We start from the raw sequence: 19,255 nt of genomic DNA on the forward strand, positions 1-19,255 counted from the left end.
TTATATATTTGAAGACTTCAAAAGAATCTTAGCCCGCTTTCATCTGCTGCCTCCGTCCAATAAGACTGTGATTTTTAAACCTTCTCATGTCAGAGACCCCAAACAGATGATGCACACTGACCACAGAGCCCCATATGATATGATTATGTCCCCAGGAACCCCATCCGAGAGGATTACTGCTGATATGGTTTATTAGTAAAGACTGACACAAACAATACTTTATTTGTACACTGGCATGCTGTATTAAGGGCATTAATTCACTTATTCATAAAATATGAAAACATCTTTACTTAATGCTTTGTGATCTTAGATATAGTCAATTAATCTCAGAGGGAACATTGTCCTTGCTCCGCTTTTAACATTTTCCTTTAGGTTTCTGTGGAGATTTGTTATTATATTCTCTCAAATAAAATGTAACAAACTATATGGTGGTGTTTGGACTGCCTTGAGAAGGTGTAACTAGGCGCCAGACCTGCTCAGGTCCTGGGATCCCAAAACATGTGCAGGGACCCTTGATGGTCTCCAAACTTCACATTTGTTAACGACTGCAGTGCGATGCAGCAAACCGTCCAGTCTGGGGTGAGGTGTCAAGCCTGATTCATCGGGTCCATGTTTACGTGACGCCTCTGCGCGTTAAAGGGAGACCAGACGGGAAAAGCTGAGTGAGCTGCGTCACGTCAGCCACAGCTAGTGAAACACACCGGAACCCATGACATCTAACTTTCATAATAAAATCTGTACAATAAACATATAAAATTGACTCGGAACGGGTCGCTGTGGGGTTGATCCTAACCGACTGGCTGAGATAGTTCAATCTATAGTTGAAACAACATATAAATTCAAATGAGCTTTTCCAGTGCAGCCGTCAGGAATAGACCGTGTGAACACTTTATGTTCTGACCTCATTAATTACTGTCTTCAATTACAGCATGAGGCTGTCATGGAGAAACGCAATAAAAACATGCTTCCATTTCTTTATTGAAAACCTATGGCCACGTGTCATCTTTATTTTCATTTATTTTCATTTCCCCAATCATTACTTTATAAACCTGGCGTGTCTCGTCAATGAAATGTGTTATTGTGAAGCGTTGACAGGAAGTCGTATGTTTCCCTCTGTGTGTGTGTGTGTGTGTGTGTGTGTGTGTGTGTGTGTGTGTGTGTGTGTGTGTGTGTGTGAGTGTGTGTTCGTTGTCAGTGGAGGGGCTCTGGATGGATCAAAGGCTCTTTGCGCTCTCTCTCCAGCCGTACTGAGCGCAGTCTGCTCTGAGTCTCCACGGACGCGCCTCTGTCATCGCAGGCTGTTTCCCCCTTTTTTTTTTTTTTTAAACTCTCTCTTTGGATTATATTCATCTGATGGTTTTCACCTCCAACTCAATGCATAGAAATGGGTAAACTGCACTCGAAACATGGTAAGGTTTCTTATTCCTGAGAGAAAAAACACAGCTGTAGTTTGTCCTGCTTGGTGCTGCGATACTTTGGAGTAACCGTATTCATTGTCTCCTGTCTTTCTTTCTTTCTCTCTTTCTCCCAAAAGCCGCTATTTGTAAACCGAGGGAGAGCCCGGAAGGTGAGCGCACTTATCTTTCTATCCTATAATAAACACTTTCATATTTCCTGAGCATTTTCGGCCAGTTTTTGGGAAGAGCAGAGCAGTTTTGATTTTAGAGTGAAGCTCTCGGCTCAGATATACTCCTTGAAGATGGACCTTTTATGGAAAACCTTGAGTGTAGAGAGAAAGGAATATAGTTTTATACATCGGCTGTAATAACGCGCTCCTTTTGTTTCAGGCGACAGTTTTGTAGTCAATGCCTGTTTGGCGAGGAAGGGAATCGACGACTGGCTCGTGAAGCAGAAATACTACTGCACGAGCTCTCGCCTCGAGCAACAGGACTGTCACCACAAGAATAACTGCGGTTTGACTGCACGGGTGAGTACGACGCTGTCCACGAGGTATACCTATTTATGGAGAAGCAGCGCACTTGAGCCGCTTGTTAAATTCACATTCAAGTATTCTGTAGCCTCCTCACAGCGTGTGCGCGCATTTTACATTTAATTGAAAATCAGTTTCTCGATTGCGCGAGCCTAGATTTCTCACTTTATTTGTAGTCTGTGTTATACATTGAGTTGTCCAGTCCGCCTTTGCCGAAATCTTTACTTATCTTATCCACTCAAAGCTATGTGAAAACTCTCCTTAAGCTGTTGGTGGCCAAACTTGTAACAATTGAGTTTATCTACAGTACGTTTTCTGCTGTTAAGAGTTTGCAAGTGTCACCAATCAGTGATGCAAGTAGAAAATGTACACACAACTGCAAAAACTCTTGTATCTCTTATAGTCTTACCTTTGTCTTTCTGTTTCCTTTTGACTAAAATGAAACAATACATTCAGTGTTAACAGTCCTGTCATATAGGGATTGGAACAAATGTTGCCCATGCAGTGATCTAAGGGTGTTTTTTTTAGGTAACAATAGATCAAGCCTGAGTTGAAAGCATTGTAGTGTGACAGTTTGGTGACAAGTGTGGATTGTAAAAAGCTTGGGAGAAATGTTGGAGGTCATGCTTGTTTTGTATTTTGGCATTGCCGTAAACAGTGCTGTTGTTGTCAAGTGGGGAAACCCTTTGGAATTGCTTCAGAGAAGCCTTAAGCCTCTTTGGTAAGCGATGTCTTCCTCAAAGGCAGCATGTTTGAGGAACTGGAGCCCATCAAGACAAAAAAAATAAATAAAAAGAAAAGGAAAATCGGTTCCTCCACCCACGATCCATGACACTCTGAACAGAAATACATTTATCTATTGAATGCAGGCGATAATCCAGGATTGCTGGCGTTTAGAACACATTACAGCACCTCCTGTTTGATATCCTGTTGTGATGTGTGTCATGATTCTATCATCAGTGGCGTGGCGGCTGCTTTGTCTATGAAACAGTCAATCATATTTGCTTGTCTCTTTCCCTTTCATTTGCTTTTTGACATTTGCTCTTACAGCCTGCAGCAGTGCTTGTGTAAAGGTTATGTGATGCCATGCATTTAAACTGATTATCATGCAAGCAAGACACAACCTCACATGCTGTGTTCTTGGAAAAATGTTGCCTTGGGTGTGAGGATTTATTGGCACGCTGATGAGGAGAAGGGCAAACATCAAATATGAGGTGGTGACTCTCCGTCTTAGGCCACTGAAATATCTAAAAATTTGCACCCAACTTAGGTCTAAAGTCCACCATTGTTCTGTCTTCTTCCGCAAGGGTAGCCATGGTGTTGCATGCTCCAGTCTGAGGTGAAGGGAGTAATTGAGTTTTTTTTTTACAGAGTGCTGGGAGGAGGGCACTGGCTTTACATGTTGCACCCACCTGGTGCCAAAGTTGCTAATCCTGACATGTGCCCAGAGCTGCAATAAACATCTTCATATAGTAACAGGATCCCACTGACTGCAGGCGCTGTGTCTCTGGGACATTTTTTTGGGGATTGGTTCTAGAAGAGACACCTGAAACTTGGGTCAGTTTTGCAGAGCATGTTGATGCTGGCTGCATCAGAAAATATCTGCCATTTACACGGGTTGCTCGTGTGTTAAGTGGGGTTCATAAGCTTTATCACCATGCAATTACCATATATTATTACCACAAAAACAAACATTCATTACTTTGTTCTTGGAAATATGCATGCACGTCTATGTAAGTTTTGGCCCAAGATGGAAAAGCAGCTGCTGAAAGAGTTGGATGTTTTTGAACAATTTGGAGTTGGCGGAGTTCAGTGTGTATAAATAATTCAAGTCTGGGTGCCTAATGGCTTTTATAGCTCAAAGGGAAAATGAATAAAAGAAGAAAGGTGTTTCTGACATCAATTTTTATTTGGTTGCTTTTGTTTTGTGATAATATAGTGGATGCAAAATCTTTCATTTTCATTTCTAAAATTTAAACAATGTGTTTGTGTTTCGCTGTGGTTTGCCAGAATACATTGAACATATTTAATCGCACGTATGACGAGGAGAAAGAAAAATCACTGTTTTTCGACATTGCAACAATCAAATATCGAGGATTTCTCAATGTGATGATTCCCTGTTAAGTCTGTTCTGACATGGTGTGAGTTGTAACAGAAAGACATCAGAAACATATTGTCTGTTCTTTCACATGATACATAAATGGTTGATTTTAATTACTTTGTAGTTGGAAGTTTGGCGCTGCTGGGATTGCTGTGTGGAGGATTTCTCTCACACCACCATCAATTTTCAATGTGCCCCCCCCTCAGGCACACCTCAGTGCATTTTTTTATCAACTTGAACACCAATCAGACTGATGGAGTGCACAAAAAGGGTGGAGTATGTATGGGCGTGCACAAAAACTTTAATTTTACTCATCAGATTTATCAATAACATGTCAGTGGCTTTCCTAAAACCTAAGAAATCACTACATGTGATACTAGTCATTTGTAATTTGTCATAACTGGCAAAAGTGCTATGCTTAATATTATAATTAAAATATTTCCTGAAACAATGTAGCTGTGTAACCAAAAAGGGAAATATCACGGTAATCGTTATAGAAGTCTTAATGCACCGTGAGAAGTACTTAAAAAGGCTTCCGAAAACAGAAGCTAACCTCTTAGGTGAGAGAATGCGAGTCAAGTCTCTTAGCGCTAAAAGCTGTTTATATTGTATAGAATACCTGGTGAGATGGGTTTTTTTTATAGCCGCTGTTCTTTGAGCCCCCCTCCCAGCTGACCCAGGGTCCCGGAGAATGTGGGTCGGGTGTCAACAGTAGGGAGTCAACGCTTGAAATTCTTTTGATCCGATCCTTTCCAAACCATATTCCCTGTAGGAACAAAGCTGTTTTTTTTTTTTTAAATCAAAGTCATTGTTTTGTTGAGCTGCTCACATTAGCAGTTGGTGTCAATGCAAAGATAGATTGAGACACGATGGTGCACTTGAAGGCTTAATGATGTTATCTCGCAGACGCTGAAGCCATTCATGGGTTCTGCAGTCAGATATGCTGGCAGTCAGTGATTGAGTGGTGCGGGCAGGTGGATCTGTGGGTCTCAGCATATGAGATCCGGGTCATGTGAGTCTCAGCACACTTTCTCCCATGTGTAGACTGGTGTCCACACCTAGCCATAAACTTGATATGTTATGTTCGCCCTTGAGTATTATGTCGCTGACATAGACAATGATAGGGCTCAAGGTTTTCACTACTCATGACTTGGAAGTTCAAATTTCTGTTGGCTAGTTTATTAGGTGTGCTCCTGATGCTTCTCTTGGCACCAGTTGAAAGGGAAGTCCAGTGTTTTTGTTGCGTGTTAAGAATCACTCCAATAAGAATTTATTTTAATGATTTGCTAAAACAAATGAAATTATTATTTCCACACCAAGCCATCCTGTTCTATTCTTAACCCCCCCACCCCCCACTTTCCTGAGTCTCCCTTCTCCTCCTTTCTCCCCTCCTAGACTCCATCTGTTTCTTGCGTTTGCCCTGTGGCCCTGTGTTGGTTGTGGCTGATGAAATGAGACTGCATTTGAAGTGGGCCACGCAGGGAGGTGTTTGTAGTGACACTGATGGCTCCTCCTCCACCGTGAAGCCCTACCCTCGGTGTAGTCAAAGGACCCCCCCTCCCCCTCACCTCCAGCCCTCCCAAGCCACTGCTCCAAAGCGCACATTTTTTTTCGTTAACTTGTATGGGACAAAAAGCAAAGGTGCATCTGACGACAGAATGCAACTCAAAAGTGAATCGCAGTGGAACTTCTGCCCCCAACCCCCTTGTCTCGCAGTTGGTTGCCATTTCTTTGATTTTTTCCTCTTTTTTTTTTAGCAAGTAGAAAAGTTTTTTTGGAAGTACGTAGGCCTGAAGCTTTCAAACGCATTCCCTCAGCCTCCAAGTCTGATAAAAGACATGGCAGGTTTTTGCGCCCCCTTCGTCTTTCGCTTCTGCTGTTGTGCTTTTTCTTTCCTTGTCGTTTTCACAAAGCGAGGGCCCTTGTGTAGAAGCTGAAAGCAACTTTCAAATGCAGACTCCTCTTCCTCTTTCTCTCCTTCTTTCTGTCTTCTCCATGTGCGTTTTCTTTTCCCACCGGCTGGCCTCTTGTGCGTGCTGTGTGACGTATGCCCCCTCTCCCGCCGGGCTCTACCCCCTCTGTGCTCCCAAGGGACCAAGGGCCTGTTGTTGCTCTTTGAAGAGGCTGGGAGAAAAGTTTGGAGCCACACTCTAAAGAGAAGAAAAGCCTTAGCCTTTGGGGAGGAGGGGTAGCACCTGGCCATAGAGGGGCTCTGTGATTAAAAAAAAATGTTCCCATGAGAAGATGGGGTGGAAGTCTTTAGCTGACGTCAACGTAGCTGGGGGACTGGGAGGTTGGAGGACATGCAGGTGGCTTTAATGTCACATCCGGCATTGTATGTCACATAGATTACTAAAAGCTGTAGGAGTTTCTCCTGTGTGACAAAGCACAGCGGATAACACAGTGAATGGTGCCCTCTGGAAAGGATTTCTGTAAAAGAATGATGGTGGTTTAGAGTAAGGCAAAGCTCTAGTGGCATGTAGACATTTGATCAGGTTTATCCACCTTTTTTTCCTCCTCTCCATCTCTCCAACGCACTGATTTTCATTAGAAATGCAGGATCGAGGTTCAGTTTTAGGTAACTGTCACTTGTAGGTGTCGTTAGAAATAAATCTGTATTTGTCATATTTATAGTAAGAGTGAAATGGTGCGCATGTATGTGCAAATCTGTTCATGCGTGTGCATGTAAGTGTGCAGTGTGTCTGGAGTCAGCTGTCCGGATGCACTCCAGAGATCAAAGGCTTCTGCGGGAATGTGCTCAGAATCTCAGGGGATTAGCAGCTGAGATTGTGCTTTGTTTCCCCAAATATATGCTCAGTTTGCAGCAACGGATAGCTGTTGATCAAAGTGTCTCTCACCAGCTCTTTCACAGTTACATTTAGGCTGCAGGGTTTTGTTCCACATTTGAGGGTGGCATTTATTTCAGAATCCTATAGGATAGTCCAATTTTTAGGATGTTAGGATATTTCGGATGCCCTTGTTTTGATACTGGACTCAGTCTCACATTGAAATGGCTTGCAATTGTTTAACGTGTGCATAATAAATAGTATAAATAGTGTGACACTCCAGGCAGATAATCCGTCTAAATATAGAGTTCTTATAACTGACATCATTATCTTGCTGAAATGCTCACTTATATTCAACCTTTTGATCTATGTGAATGCTTCAGACATGCTAATGTCTTTTAAAAAGCATCAGGAAAATGTTCCTTCTCTTTATGACTTCAAATATTAAGTTCAAAAGGAAACCAGTTAAGTGATAAATATTACAGTTGATAGATAATGGCCAGTTTCATTCAACCAATGCGATTGGATCCGAGTTATGTAAGAGGGAGTATGTGCCTTGACTCTATACTCTGTATGACTTGGAGCACATTCGGCTACGTTCGGAAACCAAAGTATCTATCGCAAGTGCAAAAATTCTCATTGTTTACATGTTGAGTGTATCATAGTAGGAAAAGCACAGGTGTAACTTATAACATTAACAATGGCTCAGTTCCATTTAGCATCCCAGTAAGCCGAGGGTGATGATGGTGATGATGTTCGGTTTTGTTCTTGAATATGAGAATTGTTAGTCATTTTAGTTAGTTAGTTTGGTTAGTGATTTAAGGGGTTGTGTGTGTGTGTGTGTGTGTGTGTCTAAGTAAATGTGTGGGTCTGGGAGAAACTCTAGGTGACTTGGGCTCCTTTGGTAGCGCTGAGCTCCTCCGAGCTTTCTGTAGGAGCTCAGTGCCCATTTTAATCACCCACTTAAAAGGCTCTGCTGAAGTGGGTGTTTAAGTGTTTAAACCCTGAATAATTCTCTCTTGTTTGTTTATCAGGTTCCCCTGTGGGTTGTGCTCTGGCCCGTGCAGTAAGTGCTGAATAATTTGACTGAGCGCTCAAAAGTGGCTCTCAAATAGGACGAGATCAACATCTGCATAAAACTGCTATCAGGCTCTCATGAGATGGTGCACATGCACAGGAGCGTGCACGCGTATGTGCCATGAAGCAGGCCGGCACTCACAAATATATACTAGACACGCATTACCAATTTGTTTATCCTAATACGTGAATCCCATTTATCACTGCTAACAGACACGCAGTCCCAGCGTGGTTCCCTTCCTCTTGTTTTTTCTTACCAACTGGACGAAGGGAAACACCAGTGATGCACTCCACAGCTTCCATGAGCCCTGCTGTTGTATTTATCATCCTTGTGTTTGAGAGCTTTGGTGACCAGAGCCCTAAGGCCACCTGAGGTAGAGGGAATGGAGGAAATGGATTTAGGTAAACAGAGCCGGGAGAGCATTGTGCCTCCCACAAACAGAGGTTTCAGGGCTCTTCAGTTCTTCCTGTGGCGCCAGGCCTGGAGGAGGTCTGGATTGTCTGTTAGGGGATGTTTTTGGTGGAAGGAAAACTAAACAGAAGAGCGGCCCTGCTGAAAGGAAAGCTGTCCTCCCCTGGTGTGTTTATGCTCCACAGGTGCCACAACCCAAAGAGGACCTCACCCCGTAGACTCAATGAAGTAGGCCAACCCTGTGCTCCCCAAAGGGCCATTTGCCCTGTCTGTCAAATCCACCACTCCCCCACCTAGTTTCTTGCTCAAGTTTGCAAAAACAGCAGCCCTGATAGGTATAGAGTATTAAACTGGATAGGACAGCGTTTTTTTAAAGTTTTCAGGGGACTGCAATAGTAAATGTAAGCCCCATAAACCTTGCAATATGATACCTGGCTTATAAAATTTGAGTAACTTTAGATTTTCCTCTAAGAGTATGTGAAATACATTACTGTACATAGATGTCTGTTTGTAGTATTCCTATACCTCTATTAATACGTATCAGTGTGTTTTGGCATAAAAACTGTTATCTCCAGACAGTAAACTTTACCTTCCCTAATTTTTCTGTCTCATATGACACAGAATATGTCAAATTTGATCATTTTTTCCTTTCAGCCTTTATTTGTTTTTGTAGATGTAACTTTTTACTTTTCACCGTGTCATACATGATGTTAAGTATACATACTACTTCCTGTATGCTGATGATATGATTATTTCACTTATAATCAAGACACAATACAGTGAAACAACAATAGTGATTTTCATTTTATTTGTATATGAGGTTTATTTGTGAGATCATGGACTTATTCTAAGTTTTTCATCATGGTTTCCTGGTTTTCGGTTTGTATGTATGCTTGTATTCAGGTTTTTGGAATGTGTGTATGAGCATCAGTAGTGGTAGCAGTTTGGTAGCGGTTTGCTCAGCAACTAAGTAACCTACTGCGCTGCAAGTTCATTATGGTGAGCAGTGACACAAGCCACTAATTCCAGTCAGCTATGAATAGAAACGTGCCTCTGGCACCAGTGTACTTGTATATAGTAGTTGAAGTGTCTATTTCTGCTGCTGTGTTTACTTGCTAAGTTGAAACACTGTCTGTAATTACCGAGATTTTAGGTCCACAGTTAAAAGGTCAGATGTGACGGATGTTTGGAGGTAGTGGCTTGTGGCTGGCAGGATGTCTGTTCCAAACATGCTGTGTGCATGTGTGAGTGTATGGATATTTGTGTGCACCGGCAGAGAGGAAGAATGACCACCTTGGTGTTGAGGTCGGTCCCATCTGGTCAGCATGCACACGTCAGAGGTTTTTAGAAATGGCCACCTACCGCATGGAACTTCGCTGACGAATGCAAAGACAAGGTCTTGGAAATGGAACGCTGTGCTGTGGAGAGGAACATTCTTTATCCTTCAAATTTTTAAAACAATGGTAGATATTGTAGAAAACATTAAGAATTAAAAATAATATACATTATTTAGGATAGAATTCCTAAGGCTGTAGCCAGTGACATTACAAGTCACATAAGTGTTTCTTCTCATTTGCCTGCGCTGAAAGGTTGAAGTGCCTGTCACTTTCTCGCTGCCCTCAAGGTAGACTTCCTGACTGAAACCCTGTTCCTCCCACACTTTGCACCACTTGAGTCTGGCGTCTGAAGGCACCCAGACAACTGAAGGACTGTCTCTCCTCTAAGAGAGCTTTGACTAATTGCTAAGACCCTCTAGACACTGTGTAGTGCACTCCTGTTAAAACACAACACTCAGACACTTAGGCAGTGAGGCAGGCATGTTGCCAGCCATTTGTCTGGACTGTATAATCCATACTCTTTATGTAATAATGATTGGCACTCGTGCACATGCTCCGTAAACCCATATCATCTCAGCAGGGCTGCTCTGCCCTTTTTGCAGAGGAAGTTAAAGGTTCCAGAGATAATTAATTTCCTTCAGTGAGGGTGAGATATCCAATTGCTGCACAAACCGCACTAGCTTTTGGAGATGAGGTGTGTCATTTTGCCTAAGACTCCCTCTCTCTTCTCTTTTTCTCATTCTTTGGAACTGAGCTTCACTGTGAATTCAGAGGGCCATAATGTTGTGATTTGTTACTCTTGGCAGGCGAAGACCACCTGTAAATCAAGTCCAAGCGACAGGCTGTCTCCATTCCCTTCCAAACCACAGCTTCCTCTTGGGAATGCAAGGTCCCAAAGTGGAGTTCATTGGCTGGTGGAGAATGTGTTTTAAGGATTCACCTCTAGATCAGATTCCCTGTTAACCCTCTGACTCCTGAGGAAAGTTTAGGATAAAAACAGAAGCTCATGTCTGCATGAAGTGTACTGTCATGTGTGTCCTTATAAGCCCAACTCAACAAAAGATGGCAAAAAATTTGAGATCTGAGATAGTGTTACCTATTTGTCTCACTCAATTTTTACAAACTACTATAAAAGGAAATAAGAAACCATTTGCGATTGAGGCCTGATGTCTCTCTGATTTTAGAAAATGAAAGCACTCACAGCAAGTGGCGTCTCTAAATTGCTGGAGGGGCGATCATGCAGTTTGACTCTTGATCTTGACACCTTATATCCTCTGTTCCTCTCTTGTGAGATAAGGCTTTGATAAACAGTGTGATAAACGTTAATTGTAGTGGCTACATATTTTTCAAAAGCTAATAAAGGCTGTTACCTTGAGTAACAGGTAGGGTTTAGTGCCTGAGGGGCTGGCTGGAGTTGTAAAAGCTTATCTTTGCAGGTGTAAAAGTTTTGTAAATGGGTCATTAAAGTGTTGGCCAACTTCACACATAAAACACCAAAAAAGGGAGAGAGGGGGAGGGAGATTACTTCAGATCAGCATGTTTCTGAAGCGCAGAGATGAGGGCTGTAAATCTCTGCTAATATTCCACTGAGCCTTTCAGGAGGCAGCCTTTGATGTGGGTGAGGTAATGTGACCAGCAGTGTTTGCAGTGTTAATCTGACGTGGAGAAATGACTGGTGGCTGCGCACTATCGCTATACAATAGGAAGGCATCCAATCACTGCACTCGTGGGTCCTGTAAAAAAAAAAAGAAAAAAAAGTGAATTCAGAGAGCAAACAACACACGCACAAATATTCAGATTCACATGGATGTACATACACACACACGTGCATGTGATCACACACTACGCACACACGTTGACTTTGCAACCTTTAATTTGGCAATGTCAGAGAGTTCATTTACACAGACGTAGTGTATAATTTGACTTTATATACAGCACGCAGAGCACAACTCTATAGAGCCACACCTCCTCTACTGTATATGCAGTGCCTTTAAAAAAAAAAATCTCTCCTTTCTCCTCCGTGCGTTTGTGTGTGTGGAGAATCTCTCAATGATCTGTGTCGCGAACTGGAGTTAACACAGTAAGCCCTCTGGCATGCGCAGACTCCTCAACCCCCCCCTCCAGCCGTGGTGTTGCTGACCGTGCACACTTTAATCATAGAGCAAGCTCCCTACAACCTGCCTGGGGATGGATCCTAACAATCGTGGCTATGATTTTTTATCCCTGGGGTGCAGGAAGAGAAGTGGGTGTGCTGTGACAGAAGGTTGTCGAGTGTGTGGCCGCAGAGTCTACAGAGAGGATGTCTGTCTTTGATGCTCCCTCTGAGATGTCAAATGACACATTAGCCTTCTTAAGCGGTCCAAGTTAAAGACTCATGATTTATCCAGTGAGTTATCTGCTCAAATCAAGTATTACTCTTTCTTTAGACAAGGTGACAAATGAAAGCGGACATTGCGGTTGAGACACAGTAGAGAAAGCTTCGGTGGGTTTTGATTGCCGGCCAGCTGCGGCCTACATGTGGTCTCATAGTTGGGTGTTGTAACAGCCTGATAATATTTGCACAATTTTGCTGTTATTTCCCATCTGTCCAAGCCTCTGAATGTGGATTTGGTAATAACGCTGTTCAGCAGTGTAATATTTGTACTGAAAAATAAAACTTGTGCATTAAATGTACTGTAAGGTTGTTTGAGATTAACAGCGCCCACCAGATAGCTTATGTTTTGTTAATGGTGTATGTGAAGGGCTCAACATCAAAAGATTTACAGTCAGTGACCTCTGGAAAGGCATTAAGTTTCTTATCAAAGGCATAAAATTGCATTGTGAAGCACAGCAGATATGACTTCCTCTGGGCACCGTTGATCAGTTTTATGCATTTTGTTGCAGTTTGTTGAAAGGCGCAGACATTTTAAAAGAACCCAAGCGTCTGCTCTACCAGAGCAAATTCAATAAACTACCTCAGTGCATCATGTGATGATGAGCCTGATAGTCCCTGTGTAAAAAAACCCAAAAAAATAACAGATTTATCTCCTTGTCTACAGAGAAATGTGGAGATATTCATTTGCCATGGCTCTCAGTCAGGAGGTGTTGTGTAAAAAATTGGCCCCGGCTTCCCTTCCTCCATAAATGGGACCGTCTCGCGTCAGCTTTGCTATGCTATATGATTATCTGAGATCTTTATTTCATGTGTGAAAACCGATCCCCTTTGAAGCCACACTGAGAGGTAGTGCACTGCTTCACTACCTCACATCAACACCCTCTATCTTGGCTCCATCTCGGGGCGTCATGTTTTACTGCTGCGTGGTGCTTTGAATGATGTTGTTTAATGTTTGCTGGAAGGTGCACTGACTGGACCCGGGTTTAAACTGCTGTCTGATGATGACGGATGGTTCGTTTTGTTTCTGGGTTTTTTTTTGTCCCCCCCCCCCGCCCTCAACGGCACCACCGCACTTACCACAGATTGCAGGACGGACGGGCGGGCTCTGCTTCGGATTCCTGAAGTTGCTGCTTTCCTCTTATGTGTCTCAGTTTACTCTTTGGGATAGTGGAGGGGGATGGGTATTTCCTCTCTTGAGGGCTTCTCTGAGTAACACTACATCTATAAGCTAATTTGCTGCTCTAAAACTAATAAGAGTTTTTTTGTTAATTTAGTTCTTGGTTTTCAATTTAGGCACTGTGTCTGCACTAGAGATTTTGAACATTCCCATGCTATACAGCTGTTTTCTCCATCAGTAATTCATCATCTTGAGTTAATGGCAGATATCCAAGTTATACAGAATCATTCAGAATCATTTTATTCACCAAATGCATTACATAGGTCAAAGTACAAAGAGACACTCAAGTGTATCTTGTGTATTCTGGTACAAGGACAGCTAGGCATCACATACAGTCCCACTCAAAAGTTTGGACACACTTTCTCATTGATGTGATTGGGAAGGTGTGTCCAAACTTTTGACTGGTACTGTATATTGCACTATTCATTGGTACATCATGATACTTCCTGTTGTCTACTGTACCTCTGTATTTGTTAAGATATTCAACATGATGTCGCTGTGAGAAATGTGTGAGATGAATAACTTCTCACTTTGTGTAATGCTCTGTTTCACCCTCTCTAGTGCTGGGTGGGTTATATGTGAGTGTCAGCGATGTCAGCTGTCTCCAGAGGTAGCTGACATATACTTGGAGAAGCACCACCACTACTCCCACATTCTCCCTTGTCTCTGTCACTCTGCCTGTCTTGCTCACTTGGCTAAATGGCCTTTCATGTGTGTCGCTCCCCACTTCATGCCGGCACCGCTGCTCCCAACGTTGCAGTCCTGAAGGTGTTTTCTTGAGCCGGGTGAGGGACAAAGCAGGAGGCACCCAGCCACAGTCCTAATGAGATTTTTCCTGGGTTTTGATGGAGTGCCAGTAGCACTGCCATTGCTCCAGAGGCCTGCCTCCACTGAGCCCTGGCACACGATCAGGGGGAGCTGTCGTCGGCCGCATAAATTGTCAGCCTGTGTGGCGGGTCGTGGAGGCAGACAGCATCGAGACCAAGAAGCCTTGTGGGACTTTGCCGCAATCACATACAAGTACATATTACTTGCACTTTAATGTGCCCTTTCGCTTTCAAACACAGACTCTCAGAAAAAAAATTGGCCCAGTGGGTCCATGTCTGCAGTGTCAGAGCAAAGATGACGCCAGAGGCAACTTTCTGTCTTAACTCACCGCGCTGGTTCTGTGCCAGCATGCGCTCACTGTCTTCCTCACTTTCTCTAACTCCCTTGCTTTCTATCCTGGGGAATATGATAAAAACATCCTCATACAATATGGACCCTTAAAATGGCAAAAGCTGAAAAAGAAAAAGAAACATTTTTAAATCTTTAATCTTTAATTTTATTCAGGGTAGTCTATCTCTTTTCAGCAGCTCTAAGTCAGTTCAGGATGTGCACAATCATTAATCTATTTTATTTACATTCATGTTTAATAAAGATGAGCATCCAAGTTATACATTGGCATGGCTGCCATATTTGACTCACTAGGCATTATAAAAATGCCCGGTTTTAAAAGGAATGCAGCATTTTTATTACATTTCCTTCAGAATGTAGACTCAGACTGACTGTGACTATATGGATGTAAGAGTCAGGCTACAACTCATCCATTTACGATGCATCTTGAGCCGTTTTCACATATGACCTCTGAAAAAAATCTGGAGAATCAGGTCCGGATATTTTCTAGAGTTGCCCTTTCACACATGTAACACACAGCAGGAGATTGTCCTTGTGAGATGCAGAAGACCTCTGGAAATACTCGATACATAAAGTATCGACAATTCTTAAAGCATTTACAATTCTTATAATTCTTATTCCACGAGAAATGCTCCCATTAGTGCTAGCTTCACAGCAGAGCGTTCAGGTCCAGTCAATACAATGCAGCTGCGATAATCCAGCGCCAGTCACATGTGTAAAATAGCGGCAATGGTTGAGAGGTGAGGTGACAGCTGGAAGTCAAAGATAAATTGCTCGTTACTGCTGGATTTTGTTGTACGGTAGCGAGGAGTTGGGGCATGCTCACTGAGAATACACTGCTGTATTCACACATGAGCTCAATTGGACATCACACAGACTTTGTACTCGAGTGCTGGCAGGGTAAAGTCCCTTTTATGTCCAATTCGACTGATTCGGACATTTATGTTCCCACATATAACTCTTCTCAGTCCAGAAAATTTCAGGGTTGCAGTGCATGAGATGAAGTTACAATAAGTTTGTAACTGCAATGAAATGTATTGAATTTACTATGTCATGTCCACACATATATACTATTTACACAAACAATGTAAGAGAATTTAAAGCAATATCAATTGAAAACCAGAAAGAGGATTCAATGCTTTTTTTCAATTGATTATTAGTTTGTTATAAATAACTGTTAATGTAAACATGGATTGTTCTAGGGACTATTATAAGGACATTAATAACAAAAACACACTTGGTGGAGTAGAATGGTCAACTGGATATAGTCTTAGTAAATATTATTATTCGTAAATATGCTAATCTGTTTTTGGCAAGTCCAAATCCATATTCATAAAGTGTGCCATTGATGCGGTTTGCCAAATAGTTCCAATGGCCAAACCAAACAGGCCTTTAGGCCAGCGAGTAATGTAGATGGGATGTTGTAATGGGGCAGGCACACTGTGTTCTGTGTTGTAGCTCAGCAATAAATCACTTTTGGTGAAGGGGCTTGAACAACTTTAAAACACACAGGGGCCATACAATCCCTTGTCCTAGAGGCCCTGAAGACGCTCTGAAGGACCTGGCTGCTGTTGAAAGCAGAATGCTTTATGCTCTGGTTTCCACAGAACATTTAACATCATGTCTGGAAAATTGTTTTAGCTGGTCTCAAGTGCACTAAAGAGATGCTTGTTTGTGCCCCGAAGCCCGCACCTCTGACCGAATCCTGCAGAGACTCTGGGAAGTGACACCTCACTGTAATCTTTCATAAAACTGTCTGGACCACAAGCTGTAAAACCGGACTATTCAATTACAAATCCAATTGGACCACATTTCAAAACCAGGAAATGTAGATGGTTTAGATATTTTTAGCAGCCTATTTAAAAACCTTTTTTTTTAGCTTTTGGTGATGACACATTTTAAACAAATGCAAATGAATGTAGTGAAAATAGCAACGTTTATTCTTTCACTTTTGAAATTTAAAAAAATCCATCTGACCCAGGCACATCACAAAGTGCCGAAACAGAAAAAAAATAAAAAAGAGAAATCTCATGAGAGTTTAGCTGTTGAAGGAATAAATAATGAGCTAAATATTCAGCCATGACTTTGAAAACCTTTCAGATACCAATAAGCTATGCTTTCTGTAATCTAATACAAACTCTTCCTGGCATTCTTATCTTCAATTCTTCCTGCAACAACTGAACTTTCCCTGAGATTTTGGAGCGAGACTTTAATTGAGCAAGACTTGGTTAGACACATTAACAAACAGACCAGATCATGTGAAAGGTAAAGAAAAAAGGTTTATTTCTCTTTATGTTCCTCACTTATAACAATGTGAGCCTGGATGTACATTGATAGAGCACAATTGAGTGTACAGTATGTGATTTGTCCAAGTGGTGTTGCCGTACCTACTTGTCCAAGATGGCGGACTTGCGTACCCATGTGCGACTCGAATCCCCAATTGACTCAGACCCGTATTTACAGGCGAAATATGTTAATCATGCTGATTTTGTTTCCTGACTGCTTACAGATTTTAGACCACACAGTAACATGGCAATTCAATAATTTTGATATAACAACATATACCATTAAAATATTAAAATTGCTATTAAAATAGGTTCTTTAATTGAAGCTGACTGGACTACTTGGGGGTTACTTCTGTGGCCTGCAGGCCGTAAAAACAAGAATCGCTCAGTGTGAAGCAGCGGTAATCAGCAGTGCATTGGAATCATATAGTTTTGATACTACCACTGCCAATATTGGCTCCATGGAAGTTTACCACTTCACATCTTCATTGTTTAGATTATGGCATAAGTCACTGGAGGTGGGAGGATGGGGAGCTCTTCTGGCCTGAAATGCTCTCCCACAATGACCTCTGACCCTTAAATTAGCATGGGTGCCAAGGGAAGCCCATCATTGGCTCATTGCTTGACCAAATGAGATTGATGGCTGTTTTGTGGTTGCCACTTTACATATAATTTGGTCATTGTGCACACATACCATCTGTGCTGAAACTAATGAGACACGGTTTTCTCATTGATGGAAACGAGCATTCAGATTCACTAACTTTATAAATGTTGCATCAGTCGAGCCTCTTCTTTACTCATTAGATGAGCAATCACATTAGAGAGGGATGACCAGCATCACGGTTTGAGCAAATCCACTTTGAGCTCTTTCATTTCAAGTGGAACTGAATGAGTGAGATCAAGCCTTTATTCTCTATGGCTTAATAAACTGGACTGACCTTCTCTCTTGTTTTATGTTTAAAAGCAGCTTCCACATTCATTTAGTACTACTGTTATAACTACTATTCTAACTTTTTGGTATTCCTAGAATTGCAAATGTAAGGAAATATGACTGTAGGTATGTAATATTTGATCTCTTTACAAAATATATTCACAACATGCACAACAACATATTATGTTGTCTTCAGTATCTTTAATGGCCTCTGTAGACGATCTACATTGCCCAAAACCTCTATTTTCTAGAGCTGAACAAAGAAATTTGCCTCATTGTTCCCCTGACCCATCGGCTGATGGGAAAACAGGAAGCTTAGAAGAAAGCACAGTTTATTTTTAGAATGCCTGCATGTTTTTTTTTGGCCCACAATGATCTGATCAGTCATTGGGAGCAACTCCCTGCCAAAGCAAGAAACTAGAGGCCGAACCTTTAAAGTGGTAATGTCATCAGGTCAGTCAGTCTGTATCATTACAGATTGTAAGGATGGGTAAGTGACAAGGTTACGACCAGGGTGATGGATGTAGTTTTTACTTCAAAGCTATATCACTGGCTGTAGATGTTTCTATTTATTTTAATGAAGCAGGTCTAGATTTGATGGTTCCTTAATCAGGTTGCAAAGATTCAAAAGCGAGTTCCTGCTTCTTCCTCTGCTTCCTTTTCATCTTTTAGAAACTTTGCATGAGAGGACGAGGAAGTGCTCGTGTGTATGTGTGTAAAGTTTAAAAAAAGCATGGGATATTTTTTCTTAACACTGACCAGAGCAAATCCCAGAGTAACCCCAGCATACTAATAATAAGGCTCCCATCCATCACCAAAGACAACAACCAATTAGCACATTCCTCTTCCCCCGTTTCTCATGTTCTTGGCTAACCCCTCAATAATTTTGGATCATACATCAAAAAAACAAAAAAACAAAAACCAAACAGAAATACATTCAAGATGGTGTATCTACGTGTGTGTGTGCATATATTTGTGTGTCAGGAATTAGGGCAATGTTGATTGTGGAGTGCTTTTATTTATCTATGGGGCTCTGTGGAAATGGAGGCCAGTGCTAATGTTACCCCTTTCAGACGGTCTATCTGAATGAGACAACCGGACCATCCTTCTGACAAGGCTGCTGCGCGGCTTTGGCGAGCATGCATCTCTGGTGAAGAAGTTACTAAAAATGTATAATTTTGATAATAACACTGAAGTTTAAAAGTAATTTAACCTCATATTTAAAGAGAATTAGAGAGCAGCTCATGTAGCAGCAGAGAAAGAGATTGAGTGTTCGGACCAAATGAGAGCTACTTTGACAATAAATATTAGTATATAATATTATTTAAGGCTTATTTTTCTTTCATTATATCACAGTTTATGTAAAAATGCAGTATGAACACTCTAATGAAACATTGAAACCACCACAAAGTTGGCAAGTACCAAAAACTACAAGGCTTGAAAAAGCAACTATATTTCATTTGACATGCCCATTAAAGATGATGCATTAAGTGTGACGGTTGGTGGTCAATAGCCATTTATTGATGAGTTGAATGGTCCCTTTACTTTACTCTCAACATCTATAAAGAAAGCTAATTTTGTTAAGCATATAAGTTCATTCTTAACAGTTAAAGCTGCCTGTATTATTATGCTATTTTTGTCTGGCATAGATACCTTTACTTAGCAGTAG

At 41.7% G+C, this 19,255-nt stretch overlaps 1 protein-coding gene across 1 annotated transcript in view; it reads left to right on the forward strand.

The window, feature by feature from the left end:
• Nucleotides 1-1,384: 1,384 nt before the first annotated feature.
• nkd1 (NKD inhibitor of WNT signaling pathway 1) overlaps nucleotides 1,385-19,255 on the forward strand; it is a 29,431-nt gene continuing 11,560 nt past the window's right edge. Inside the window, exons 1-3 of the mRNA XM_062418571.1 lie at nucleotides 1,385-1,409; nucleotides 1,535-1,567; nucleotides 1,788-1,927. Coding sequence (XP_062274555.1) covers nucleotides 1,385-1,409; nucleotides 1,535-1,567; nucleotides 1,788-1,927 — 198 coding nt within the window. The remainder of the gene's footprint in view (nucleotides 1,410-1,534; nucleotides 1,568-1,787; nucleotides 1,928-19,255) is intronic.

Source organism: Scomber scombrus, chromosome 1 (assembly GCF_963691925.1).
Source record: "Scomber scombrus chromosome 1, fScoSco1.1, whole genome shotgun sequence".
NCBI lineage: Eukaryota > Metazoa > Chordata > Actinopteri > Scombriformes > Scombridae > Scomber > Scomber scombrus.